General features: G+C 45.5%; 1 protein-coding gene across 1 annotated transcript; it reads left to right on the plus strand.

The window, feature by feature from the left end:
- Positions 1 to 8,008: 8,008 nt before the first annotated feature.
- Positions 8,009 to 13,587, plus strand: man2b2 (mannosidase, alpha, class 2B, member 2). The gene is made up of 19 exons (XM_068755842.1): positions 8,009 to 8,143; positions 8,541 to 8,687; positions 8,785 to 8,890; positions 8,980 to 9,152; positions 9,229 to 9,344; positions 9,457 to 9,634; positions 9,713 to 9,911; positions 10,001 to 10,191; positions 10,361 to 10,517; positions 10,605 to 10,741; positions 11,050 to 11,327; positions 11,502 to 11,693; positions 11,797 to 12,031; positions 12,108 to 12,218; positions 12,319 to 12,511; positions 12,616 to 12,762; positions 12,827 to 12,939; positions 13,031 to 13,148; positions 13,266 to 13,587. The coding sequence occupies exons 1-19, from the start codon at positions 8,009 to 8,011 to the stop codon at positions 13,367 to 13,369; spliced, it is 3,030 nt and encodes a 1,009-aa protein (XP_068611943.1). The 3' UTR covers positions 13,370 to 13,587.
- The last annotated feature ends 768 nt before the right edge of the window (positions 13,588 to 14,355 follow it).

Genomic DNA, 14,355 nt, shown 5'->3' on the forward strand with positions numbered 1-14,355 from the left:
TATTCCCAAAACCCACGCTCCGGTTACACCACCACGTTCCGCAGCGCAATTCCTCAGTGTTGGGCCGAGTTTCCGTAGGCAGACGCCACGACTCCTCAAAAACAATGCACAATCACCCCGAGAGCATTTAATCTCCGCTATTGGATGTCTGCACCTCTTCCGTCGAAATGTCGTTGGAGGCAAGGGGCAATAAAAAATGTCGTAAATACGTGAAATAGCATTGGGAGTGCACAGCAAGTCCATTTCCTCAGCACTTAGCATTGGAATGATGGGCTAATATGTGAGAAAGTGTCCACGGAACTGTTGGTTTAGGAAACCTTCAATCCAGGAAGTGAAGTTCTTTATTTGAAATACTGTGCAATTCACACAAAAGGCGTTCAGGAGAGTTGATCTGTTAACTGAGGGTTTTATTAAGATCTCTGCAGGAGGACAGAACGATAAAGTACAAGTGATATCATGCCCAATAAAAATACAAAACTCCTGTTTTTATACTCTTTGAGTTGCGTTAGCTGCTAACTGCTCCTAGCTACTTTTTAAATATTCCAGAGGTGGATCGGAAAGATATGTCGTAATGCATCCTGGAAATGCGACACCTCGTCCTCTTACAGCACAAAAAGGGGTCGATCCTAACAGTCGCAAAATGAATGAAATCGCTGTTTTGAAGGTCTAAAATCACAGCATCCCAGGACAGGGAAGTCTAAGGTCCGAGTCTTTTAGCATGTGGACAGCAAGTCGTCTAGAGTCGAAGACAAAGTCACAATTCATCAGCGATAAAGTCAAAGTCTGGCTACAGTTTGCCTTTGAGTTCGTCAAGTTAAAAATGACATTCATTTCGCATTGTTCTCTGATATTAGCCATTAGCACGCAGCGTAGCCAGTCGTAGTGATATGGCTGGAATGAAAGCTCAATTAGCTTTACGCTAGCTAGGGCAGAAATGCTTTGGATAATCACTTTCAGTCCCCGCTGCCTGTGGTGCGTCTGATATGTTCCACACAGCACGCTGCAAGTAGCGGGAGGGAGGCAGCCATCGCTGTGCAGTAGTGTGCTCAAGGAACCCAGAAGCCACAAGTACAAGTTGCCCCCCCCCCCCCCCAAGCCAAACCACTCTTTGTGATACCTCAGCCTCTGTCCAAATGATTCATTCAACCATCCACAAACTAGAGAAACAGTGAAACAAAGAGCGAACGCTACGTAAAAACCCTATACTTTTCCAACCACATGCCTCGAAAACCAACACAGACACACACACTGAACATTTTGTGTACCCACAGTACAAAAGCCCATATTTACCCATCCAGATACACATCGAACAAACACGCCAAGCCACACACACTCTTGTTTGCCGTATTCATTCTATCTTTCTATGAACCGACCTGAGATGACATCACTCCTCTATCTCCCTAGCTCCCTGTCCCCCCCCCCTCCCCGCAGTCATTCCACATGAACAAAGGGCCACGTTCCAAAACAAATCATCCAGCCCTGTTCTTAATGACAGGGTAGAGCTAAGTGGTGCTGGGGGGGGCGGGAGAGCGATGGAGGTACTTTGGTTTGGGATTCTGCCCATTCAGGATTCCTCCCTGAAACATGTGGTTTGCCCTCTCTTTCTGAATGAAGCAGTGATGGAAGGACGGATGGATGGGGAGAGCAAAGAGTCAGGAAAAAGGCAAACGGAGAAGTAATTTGATAGCCCAAAGGGAGAGATGATTTGCAGCTCAGGTGAATCTACCTTCATCTGAGGCACTAATGTTGTTAAATGTCTTTGGCCAGGGAGCAAGGATGAGGTGTGTGCGTGCAAGTCAGTCTTTTTTTTGCACATTTCAGCGCACAGGGCGCTATTTAAATCCCGCGGTTGGGATTCAGGCTGATGCACATGGCCGTGACCACGGTTTATTGTTGACTCTCCATCGCATGCACAGCTGAGGCGAACAAATGTCAGAAATAATGAAGTTCTTTAGCAGTCGCGGAAAGAAGTTGGGGGAAAAAAAACAGATCAAGTGAAGTCTCAAGTCCTTTGGGAAGACTTTATGCCAAGTCCAGTCATCTAAGGGTATTACATGTCGAGTCTCAAGTGATGTTGGGGAAGTCGAGTCTCAAAGCTTGTTTTGGGGAACGCATTCGAGTCCAATTCATATCTCAATTATTTCATGACAAGTCTGAAGCACTGGGTGAAGCTCTTAGGAATGAGTTCAAGTCGAGGTCTCAAGTCTTGCAATAACAGATCTCAAGCGTCTCAGGTAAAGTCTCAAGTCGATGTCAAGTCTTTTAAGATTGGATCAAGTCAAATCAATCAGAACAAATCCAAGTGAAGTCTCCCATCTCGTTCGAGAACGTTTAGGTTCTCGGACTCATCCAATCATGGCAGTTCAAATTAGGTCACAAGAAGAAATAGAGTCCAAAGTTGTCTCAAGTCCTTAAAGGTCCTCATAGACAGTTCAATCTCTCAGGTCTGAATGCCGGAGATGGAAAAGGCACAGATTCCTACATTTTCCATTCAAAGCTGTTTAAATATTTAGTTTAAACTAATGCCGTCTTTTTATTGTTCGCAGGTAAATAACTCAACTGTTTCACTCTCGGGTCTCTCAAAGAGGTCAAGTCTTCAGATTCAGATCCAAATTAGGTCCTGGTGACCTTTTCGTCGCTTCTTGGAAAGATTTACATTTTCCTCTTCGGCCAAAGAATATAAAAACGCAGTTTCTCAATGATACGTGTGACTGATTCCACGTTTGTAGCAAAAATCCAGATTAGCAGCCTTTACTGTGTCAAACACTCCAGCGATCCTGCCTGGTTCTGTGCCGTAAACCTGTCATTGTTCTGGGTCAGCTCTCTACGGATGTCCCAAAGGCCCACCACCACATACACAAACACACACTGCAGCAAGATTCCTCCTTCTCCTCCTCCTCCTCCTCCTGCTCCTCGATGGGGAACCGGCCAAGACAGCCTGTGTTCCGTCAAGGCGTCCAAACTTCCATGACTTTCCCAGAATTCCCATCTTGAGCCAAGCCATATATTCTGTTGTCATCCACAAGGCCCTAATGAAAACCCACGAGGAGCGGAGGCGCACCACGTCTGCTCCGACCGCATTGCCATTCAGACTAAAAAAATGAAAACACACACACGCACCGAAATGGTGACTCATCACGCACTGGCTAGATTATCCATGAAAACGATTTAACTCCATACAGCTGCTGGTACGGCAGAGGATGCAGCTTCTGAACTCACTGAATGAATTTGCTCGGTGTGTAAACCGCCAGTAACAGGATACAGTTCATGGAGCTGCAGGAAAATATTGTGATGAGTTTTCATCGCTGTGAATCCTTCAGCCTCGCCGGTCCATCAGCTCCAACTCAAGCGAGGGCCTGCCTGTCATAACAGCAAGCACATTTCTCCACCTCCACTGGATACATTCTATTAACGGCGCTTTGAAATTATTCACAGCAGCGTGATCTTTAAATGCCGTCTTGGGGCTCAAGCTGTTTGTTTTTGATGTCGTCCCTCAGGCTGAGGGGTAGCAAAGGCCCCTGCCAGGAAATACGAATGAACAAAAAAAAAAAAACTTTCCACGTTTGTTTTAATGGAAGCAACGGCTTCGATAGGCCGCAGACATTTTCACGCATGAAACGTGTCAAGTATTGAGACGCCGTATAAATCAGTCTCCCCTTCATCCCTCGCTCTTTTCTGAGAGAGCGGCGCGATTGCTCACAGCTCTGGCACCTCTTCGTCAGTAACGCTGCCCAGATCAACAGTCGCCCGGCTATTTTTTGGTGCACGCGAAGGTTTTAACTTCATAATGGGGCTGTAAAAGGGAAACCTGCCGTATAACGCGATTGACGGGTTGGGGCTCGCACGAGCTCAGGCGGCGGTGCCGTCATGGCATGCGTTTAGGGGCGGATGACAATCATATTTCACTCGGTGCGAGCGCGGTTTTGTAGGTTAATCAAACAGTTCTGAGGTCAATGTAATTGCGGTTTGGACTCGTCGGGTTCTTTGGACTCAGCGGAACGCGGGGCTGCGCGTTTTAAAAGAGGAAACGATAGGCCGCGTGGCGAGGTTTATTTACAACAAAGATTTTTCCCTCCCTTTTGGAAGAAAAGGGAGGGAAAAATCTTTATTTTTTTACTTCCATCCTTAAGCTTTCACTAATTGCTTAAACATTTCCTCTACGGATCCACGGGTGGACCCGAGCCAGGGTTTTGGAGGCCGATTGAGGAACTTCCTATACCCATGTCGTTCAGCGGCGCTGTTTAATTCGTTCTGGAGCAGCGGAGATGGGAGTTTAGCCGTAAGCAAAGTAGAGACTAGCGATTTAGAGATTTAGCTAACCGAACTAAGATGGCAGCTCCAACGAGCCAACATGTTCTCCTTCTAGCCGGCTTCCTCCCACGAGGAGCGACTAACCATACGTTTGGGTCCGTCTCCACTTAGAGCCGTTTTTTTTTTTTTGCATTGTTTTTAGCACGGCTAAAGATATGTTACCAAGCTAACCTACGGCAGCGAGGGTCGCTCAGCACCGCTAACCGGTCATTTAAATCACAAAACAAATTACCGTTCTAAACATTGCTATGTTTACTCTTAATTACCACTTTCTAAAACATACCATGAAGGGTAAATAAAAACAAAAATAGCATAGTTATATTCTGACATGATCTGACTGAGAGGTTTATGAAAATTCCGGTCGATGAGACAGAGAAGTTGAAGCACTAGCTAGCCTTTAGCATCTGGTGCGTCAGCTCAGAGCAGCCAGTTTAGCCTTCGGGAGATACCGGATTCCCTCTCAGCTTTCTTCCCTGGATAAGACGTGCAACTCCAGCACGCTCCGGACCACGCCGTCACAGGGGACGTTTGTTTCGCCCGCCTGCTGCAAGCCGGGACGGCGCCTTTTTTCCTAGACATTGCTTCAGACTATCTGTTTCCACATCGCTCTGGTACATTGTTTTACAAGGCGAGTCGGCTTTGTGCCTTGCTGTTAGTGATACCTTATAATATAGAATACTACTTTGAACGACCTGCATGGCCTGCGCTTCACCATCTAGTTGGCGTTCACAGTGCCGGACACGCCATCGGCGGGGCGTTCGCTGCTCGTATTTCACATCCCCATCTCTTCCCGAACGCTTAGTGCCGTTTCTCCCAACCCCCGTGACCTATCCGCCAACTCCCGTTCCCATAGCAATTAGTTAGAAACCGTGGCCCAATCGCCTGCCGCGCTTGAACACACACCTAAAAACAACTCGGACCAACAATCTGCCACCGGCCTGTTGGGGAGATTTGTGCGATGGGTTAATAGCAGCATCGTAAAAGTGACGTTTTATCATCGGTGATTGACGGCAAAGCCGACGACCATGCTGCGCAACCTGTTGCATACTTTGCCCCGGGAGAGAACCGGAGATCGAGTGTCTCTCTATTCTGTGCGAAGGTGACGCGTCCCCTCAAGAATGTGGTTCTCTTCCTCTTCAGTTTCCCCTCTGGTTGCTTACTTCACTCGCTTCAGCCGAGGGAGCTGTCGCTGGAGGAATCTGGAAAACACCAGCGGGGAATGAGAGGAATTTCTGCTTTTTGTTTTTTCCTCGACCACCTCCCTCACCCCTCGCTCTCTTTACTTTGGACGCCCCAGCACGGCCAGGCTCTTCAGTTTCTGTTGTTTCTGAATGCAGCCCAACAATAACAACCTCTCATAAACAATGGTTCTTGTTGATTGGGGGGGGGGGGGGGGTTGAAACGGAGAGAGTGGCCCATGCAGGCAGTTCTGCTGGCAGCAGGCCTCGCTAGCGGTCCTGGAAGTCCAAAAGTACAGGACAGTGAAAGATTTAAGGCCAATTTAAAAAATGCAACATCTCCGAAGGACCATAAACACATGCTTGAGTTCGTTCTTAATCCATCTTCCCTCTAGGAGGACTTTGATGGAGCAGGGGGGGGGGGGGATGCCGCTCAATATAAGGAAACCACAAGCACATATGGGAAAATGTAGTTTTTGGAATTCCGTGCTTTGAGATCACCCGCATGCTCAAAAAGGGAATCTGGATCACGTCGAATATGATTTTCGAACGAGACAACCGTCTCAATCTGCAAAACACAGTGACATTTGAACGCCCCTTTAGCAGTCGATCAATAATCAAACCCGCCCTTTGATCGCCCACTGACTCCTGGAATGGCTTTGTGTATATATTTAAATGTAATTTCCAGCAGGTTGCATACCACAGCAAAAAATAAATAAAAATCAAAGTTTAATAAATAAGCATTATTCAGTCCCATGTTTTGTGCCGTCATGGACGCCCCCTTGTGGACTACAGAGAAATAGCAGCAACATTTCTGAATTGTTACTTGTGTCCTCCACCATTACTGACTGTTTGAATTTATTTTCATGAGGTCAACAAACCATTTTCATATTCTGTTTTCGGAATAAGGGCTTTATTTTATAACATTCAACCAAATATTCAAATTCTGCAAAGCATCCACTCACGCCAACACCATGCATTCATCAAGTCACTCCCCCATTCAGAGTCTTCTTCAGAAGGGTCGCCGGTCGTTACTTTCCTGCAGGCTTGAACGGATCAGACCATATCTTTACACCTTTAGACAGACAATCAAAAAAACAGAATTATTTTAATAGATTAACGGAATTATCTTTTAATCCTGACAGTTCTAAATAGGAGTGCCAGGAATGATAAACAGTTTGGAGTGAGCTTTCAAGTATCAAAACCAAAAGAAGACTTTTTTATTTGTTTTATTTCGCTCCCCATACGAGTCCAGAATGATGCAGATGAAATGCACTTAAAGTTATTGCCCGTTAATTTCACATTAAACGCCCGAGTTTTCTCCTTTTGTTCCCGATTAACTCATGAAATAAATGTTCACATTTGACGATACACCTTAAAGTGGTGCACTGAAAAACGAAGGTGGTGTTTTTATATATATATATATATATATATATATTAGGCATTTGTCAAAGCAAGAACAATTCCGAAAAAAGATCAATTTCTGACATTTAAGTCAAACTGAACCGTGTCCTCTTACCCACGGGTTGAACATCTGCCTGGTTGATTTCTGACCGGTTCGTCATCTGGGTTTCTCCTACCAAAGACAGAACAAAGGTACATTTAGACATAGTTCCAGCTTTATTGTTCTACGTCCTCTTCCAGACAGTCGTCAATGAGCTCAAAGCTTTCCGGAGCCAGATTTCGCTTTAAACCGAGACATTGCAGCAAATGTTCTTGTATGATATTTTGTGTCAGGTCTTTTTGCAAACAGCTGATAACAACATTCAATTCATGACAACACTTGAATAGCTTTGGGAACATTAAACTAGTGGTTTATGAAAGAAATTGAGAATGAATCGACTATTAAAATGTTCCAAAATACAAAACTTTCTTGAATTTAACATGTAGCTAACGCTAAAGCACATAACCTTGCTAGCTAGAAAATAAAACACTGCTCGAACGTTAGTTTAAAGCCAGTTAAGTAAAGCTATATTTAGTTAGCTGTACCTAAATATATTTAGTACAAAAATATTTTTGCACACAGATTTTTTAAAAAAAAGCATAAAATAACATCGCAGTAGAGGTTATAGAATATTTAAATTACCGTACTTACTGTACTCGTCTTTATGTGCGAGCGGGTGGAAAAATATGGGATAAAATGCAGCAGCAACAGCCGTAACAAAGCCTCCAAAAATTAAAACTACTCCGGCTTTTCTAGACATTTTTTTTTGTCGCTTTGAGTCCAACTGTCTGACCTCAAAACGTACAAATGCTGCTGCTAGTGCTAAATGCTTCCGGTGTAAAGGTCACAAATAACAAACGCGCTTTTTCTTTTTGAAGATTGTATGTCCAGGGCTTCCGTACGGGGGCTCGTGAGCATCACGTGACACAGTATAAACAAAAACAAGGAAGTCTGAGTGAATATGTACGGAAGTACGGAGGCTCGTCACGTGATGCAGTAAAAACAAAAACAAGGAAGTCCGAGCGAATATTTTGGAACATATTCTACGTTTCTCTTATTAAACGGGCGAAAAAAGATGGCGATTTCATTCGTTTTCGTATTTTTTATTAGTTGTCGTTTCACAAATGTCGTCGCCGGAGAAAACGAGCTCATTCAAACTTTTGTAATCCCTCACAGTCACATGGATGTTGGATGGGTGTACACTATTCAAGTACGTCTCTTTCACCATATTCCTATTAATAATAATAATAATAATAATAATAAAAGTGACAAATATATTGTGTTGTGGTATATATTCCTTCCTACTCCATTTCGCTCATGTAAACTGCATAGTTACTGCATTATGGCTATTATTTATTATTTGAGTTATTATTATTAATTACTATTACATGTGATGCGTGTGTGAATATGTCTTTATATATGTATGTATGTATATGTATATGTATGTGTGTGCATGTATTTGGCATTGTTTGTCATTTTTGTTCTTTGTTGTTTGCATGATCAAAATAAATAAATTAAAATAAATAAAAGTAACTAGTAGTTGTAATCATGTAATATGGCTGAATGCATTTCTTCTTTTTCTTTTGCATGTTTTATATTTTCCACAGGAGAGTATGCACGCCTATGCAGCCAACGTGTACACTAGTGTGACCGAGGAGCTGTCAAAAGCTAAAGACCGCCGGTTCATTGCTGTGGAACAAGAGTTCTTTCGACTGTGGTGGCATTCCGTGGCCACGGACTTCCATAAGACACAAGTGCAAACACATAACGGGGAGCGGTGATGTGTAGAGTGAATTTTAAGTCTTTATTTGTTGCATCGACACTTTAAAATGCACTGCGAATATTTTCCAGGTACGACAGCTTGTCAACGAGGGGCGACTCGAGTTCGTCATCGGGGGCCAAGTAATGCACGACGAGGCCGTAACGGATCTAGACGACGAGATATTACAAATGACGGGTGGGGAAACGCGTAAAAGATCACTTGAGGGGAATAAATGTGCCGCGGCTGCGGTTCGTCTTCATCTGTGCGTCTCTGTGCCGTTTCAGAGGGACACGGTTTCCTCTATGAAACCTTTGGGGCGCGTCCTCGGTTTTCCTGGCACGTGGATCCGTTCGGAGCATCTGCCACCACGCCAGTCCTTTTTGCCCTGGCCGGTTTCAACGCGCACCTCATCTCTCGCATCGACTATGACCTCAAAGACAGCATGCAGGAAAACAAGGTATTTATCGACGCCTGCGGAAGAACACTAGCAACTTTTCATCAGAAGTGTAAACTGTTATTTTAAAATGTTACAGAATCTACAGTTTGTATGGAGAGGTTCTCGCTCACTAAAAGAGAAGCAGCAGATCTTCACTCACACTATGGATCAGTTTAGCTACTGCACCCCACCGTTCCCGCCCTTCTCCAACAGGTAGCCCTCATGCATTCATTCATTCATCCTCTTGAGGGTGAGGCGATCGGAGCAGCAATGGTGGATGACGGCCGATCTTTCATCTCAATCAAACGCCGCGCTTCTGTTTCAGCTCGGGTTTCTACTGGGATGGACTTGCTTTGTTCCCCGACCCCCCCAAAGACGGGGTTTACCCCAACATGAGCCTGCCGGTCACCATGGAGACGGTGCACAACTACGCCGAAACGATGGTGGAGAACGTCAAACAGAGGGCTGCGTGGTTCAGGACGAACCACGTGCTCTGGCCATGGGTGCTCAAATAACCTTTCGAACCCTTTAGATGTCAAAGCCGGGTTACTTAACGGCCCTTAAATGTCCGTTTATTTCAGGGCTGTGACAAACAGTTCTTCAACTCATCTGTCCAGTTCAGCAACATGGATCCTCTAATGAATTACATTAACCAGAACAGCGAAGACTTCGGCGTGACGGTTCAGTACGCCACCCTGGGTGAATACTTCAGAGCCATCCACCAGTCGGATCTCGTCTGGGACCTACGTGGGGATGAAGATTTTCTCCCGTATTCTAACGGTGACGATCTGCATCGCCTGCTTCATGTGAAAAAGAATATTTTTTTTGCTGTGGTTGATGGTCCCCCCCCCCCCCCCCCCCCCTCCAAGGAATGTACCAAGCCTGGACGGGATTTTACGCCTCCAGAAATGTTCTGAAAGGAGTGGCCCGGCAGGCCAGCGCCCTGCTTCACGCCGCAGACACACTTTTTGTTCAGTACCGCGCCGGCTTCCCAGGTGGACCCGTCGCTCCAGACTGGGCTCTGGGCCAACTGAGGGCACTGCGCTGGGCTGTCTCAGAGGTAACCTGCCAAATATACGACCCTCCCCTTAAGAGAAGTGAATCAAACAGAATTTATTTCAAATTGAATATGGGATTCAGTATTCTGAAGCCAATTCAATACCTCCCATGTGGGTTAGCATCCGTACCTCTTTATGCTTGTTGTGTAAATATTTACGATTTGTTCGGAGGTCCAGCACCACGATGGCATCACCGGCACAGAGTCCCCCCAGGTCGCAGACATGTACATGCAGCATCTCACGCGGGCCACGATGGGGGTGGAGGAGCTTCTGGCTGCCCTGTTCAACCTCGAGATGCCCAGCAACCGCGGCAGAGGTCTGAACATTAGCATGCTAATATCCGCGCAGCATGTCTGTTTGCCTTAAGCGAGAAAAGGGGTCTAAGCAAGGACGCGCTCAAATCTCCTCATGCTAGGTGCTAATCAGGCTCTGGAGCAACACGTCATCGCGTACAACCCGTTGGCGTGGAACACCAGCGCCATCATCGACGTCACGGTGACCTCCCCCGCCGCAACCGTCTATGACGAAGCTGGACAGCCTGTACCTGCACAGGTAGTTGGACTCTAATGGACTCTAAACAGACTTAGTTAGACTCTAATGGACTCTAAACAGACTTAGTTAGACTCTAGTAGACTCTAAACAGACTTAGTTAGACTCTAGTAGACTCTGAACAGACTTAGTTAGACTCTAGTAGACTCTAAACAGACTTAGTTAGACTCTAGTAGACTCTGAACAGACTTAGTTAGACTCTAATAGACTCTAAACAGACTTAGTTAAACTCTAAACAGATTTAGTTAGACTCTAGTAGACTCTAAACAGACTTCGTTAGACTCTAATAGACTCCCCCCCCCCTGTTACAGATCCAGAGGTCTGCGCAGTCCAACGCCACCTATGACCTCTTCATCGCGGTGGAACTGGGGGGCCTTCAGCACAAGAAGTACCTGATCAAGCTCTCAGACGAGCAATGCTCGGGGGGGTCCGGGTGCGGCCGCACCTACGAAGCCACGGGGGTTCCGTTTGACAGACGCGGCGTCCGCGACTCGCCGAGGGCAGGACGGAGGCTTCTGCCCGTTCTGAATCGATGCTACGAGCTGATGTTTGACCAGGATACCAACCTCCTGCACAGCATCACATCCCTGTGAGGATCTTAAGCTCCGTAGTTCTTACGTTGCGCCTCGTGTGTTTGTGCAACGCCATTGTTCACTGATGAGCCGACCGATTTATGAGCATTATTGGCAGGGAGATCTTTTTTTTTCTGGCTCCAACGCCAGCGTCGCTCTGACCCTTTGACCTCTCTGTCATCCTTGCCTAGCGAAGACAAAAGAACAGTAAGGCTGACTCAGGACTTCTGGGAGTACCACGCAAATGGAGACGTAAAAGCAGGACCCGTCTCTGACAACTACATCTTCAGTGCCAATCATTCGGCAGTGCGAGCCTACGGGGCTGTCGAAATGGAGGTGATCCCCGGGAAGATCATGACGGAGATCAGGCAGCGCTTCTACAAGTTGGTCCACTTTCCTAGTTTTGCATATTTTGTCTTTTTTTTTTTTAAACTCATTTTCTACCCATCTCTCAATTTGACTAACTCTTGCTGTTCCATCTTCCAGAGAGGAAAGCGATCGAGACTATTCATTCGCCGTCACCACCCGTGTCCCAGAGTACTCTGGGCTCCCGTGTTCCAGGCTGGAGCAGACGTATTCTGTGGGACCCCTCGACCTCAACACAGAGGTCGTCCTGAGAACCGGCACGTCCTTAAAGAACAACAGGATCCTGTACACAGATGACAACGGCTACCAGATGATGAAGAGGACTTATAGGAAGTACAATAACACGTTAGCAAGAGTAAGCTGGCGACTGCAAACCCAGAACCACACCCGGGGCCGTGTAGAATAAGCCATAGATAACATGCGCTTTGCAGAACTACTTCCCGATGGTTCGGGCCGCCTTCATTGAGGATGACCTCAGCAGGCTTGTTCTGGTCAGCGACAGAGCCCACGGTGTGGCAAGCCAAGACGACGGACAACTAGAGGTAATATATATATATATATTTATACTATCAAGCTAAAACCCTCACAAAAAGGAACACATCCAATCCTGTCTGTGCCCCCGCCCCCCCCCCCTCCCACCAGGTCATGCTCCACCGCCGCCTTTGGAACAACTTGGCCTCAGACCTGAACTACAATCTGACCCTCAACGACACCTCGGTCGTCAAGCCCACGATGTGGATGATGCTGGGCTCCGTCAACGCCACCTCCAGGTTTCACCAGAGGGAAGCCGTGGCGCTGCAGCACAGACCTGTCGTCATGGCTACAGGCAAACCTCGTGAGAGATTGTTTTTTTTTTTTTTTTTTTTAAATCAACAAAAGCGTTTAAATGTCACCCGTAAACTAAAATACGAAGACCCGTGATTGATCTCGTATTGTCAGAGAGGCCCTGGCAGAGGAAGGAACCCAGAGGGAGTTCTCCTGCGCAGTCGGTGGTTCTCCCACCCAACCTCCACCTGCTCACCCTCAGCATCCCCGGATGGAACTACAGCTCTGATCACGAAGTTCACCTCAGCCACGTTGGCTCGGGTCAGCTGAGACACACGCGCGGGGATGCGTGTGTGTGACATGCTAAACTTTTGACATGTTTTAGGGAAGGAGTCGCGTTCAGATCCGGACTACAATCGGGTTTTGTTGAGGATCACGCATCTCTTTGAAGAGGGCGAAGACACGGAGCTCTCAAAGCCGGTCACCGTAAACCTGAAGGTGTTAAATATACATCAAAGCTTCTACAGTAAAATTGTGAATTTCAAAGCAAATTTACGTGATCTGGCTGTTTTTTCGACGGTCATTTCAGGAAGTTCTGCAGGGAATAGGGGAGGTTAAAGTGCTGGAAGAGCGTTCTCTCACAGGAACATGGGACATCGCCAGTCTGAAGCGATGGAAGTGGAAGACTGCCGATAATTTAGAGACCGGTAAGACAGCCTATAAATATAAGAATAAATCGCATTTAAATAAACTGACGATGTCATTTACATTCTATGGATTACGTTTCCTCGTCCATCTCGCCGTCTCTGTTTTCTTTATCTCAGGCAACGAAAGATGTCGAAGTTGCGGAGGCGATGCGTTCAATGTCACCATCTCACCCAAAGAAATCAGAACCTTCTTCGTTCACTTTGCATCGGCAAACTTTTAGGTTGTTATATTTTTGTCTTCTGTGGAGGAACAACCCTTTGAGATAATTTAACAGTGTGGTGAAGATCGGATCGATTGATGCTGCTTTTCTGTTTATTTGCTGATCTTTATAATCCCTGACGAGACGCATTGAATAAAATGATTATTTTTGTTTTATGTATGACCTGATGAAGATTGTAATTTAATAATGAAGCGGTAACAATAAACCAGAAACCTTCACGTCCCCTGTGTTGCATGGGAAATCGCTTTTCTCATCATGAAAGGAAATCATATTTTCTTAAAAATTAGATATTGCTATAAATAAAAAAGCATTATCAACTTTATTCAGACTACTTAGCATAACATTTATTGTAATCCCTTGTGTTAATTTTTGCATGAAGGTAAAATTATCTTCCTTGAAATTAAAGTTGCTTTAAATATGGAGGTCAAACAGATTAATTCAAACCACTGACTAAAGTCAACGTAAAATTGCAACGAGTATAAAAACGTAAACATAAAGACAAAATATTATGAACCAAAATATACATACCTCGATATGATGACTTAACGAGTACTTTCAAAACTTACATTGGCTTTCTTTCCCCCTGAACTTGCCATTCTTGTGGGCGTGCACCTCAATTAAGCGCACCTACGGAACCCAAGTATCGGACAATGGTTCCTACCTGAAAACTTCAAAAACGGTGGTATTCTACTGACACGTTAAATTATGTACATAAATGCATATAAAATACATAAAATAAAATTATGGCAAGAGGGAAAGCAAATGTTATTTTTTTCCTTTTGAAATTTAAAATTCTGTTGAATTAAAATAAATAAATAAAGTTTTCGTCCAGGACACTATAAACCACAGAGCAATTATTTATTTATTTTCCAGTTAATTTATTATGGGGTTGATAGTCAACACGGTGAAACTGTCATGTCCCCTCATGACCACTAGGGGGCCTCCCTCGCTCGCCATTGACCGACTCCACGGAGCAGCGGACGAGC

This window comes from Brachionichthys hirsutus, chromosome 23 (assembly GCF_040956055.1).
Source record: "Brachionichthys hirsutus isolate HB-005 chromosome 23, CSIRO-AGI_Bhir_v1, whole genome shotgun sequence".
NCBI lineage: Eukaryota > Metazoa > Chordata > Actinopteri > Lophiiformes > Brachionichthyidae > Brachionichthys > Brachionichthys hirsutus.

Excerpts from the sequence above, each read along its gene's own strand:
- man2b2 (XM_068755842.1), top strand. The coding sequence starts at position 8,009 with ATGGCGATTTCATTCGTTTTCGTATTTTTTATTAGTTGTCGTTTCACA. Across the intron at positions 8,891-8,979 it reads CGAGATATTACAAATGACGG|AGGGACACGGTTTCCTCTAT; the intron begins GTGGGGAAACGC and ends GTGCCGTTTCAG. Across the intron at positions 10,742-11,049 it reads GACAGCCTGTACCTGCACAG|ATCCAGAGGTCTGCGCAGTC; the intron begins GTAGTTGGACTC and ends CCCCTGTTACAG.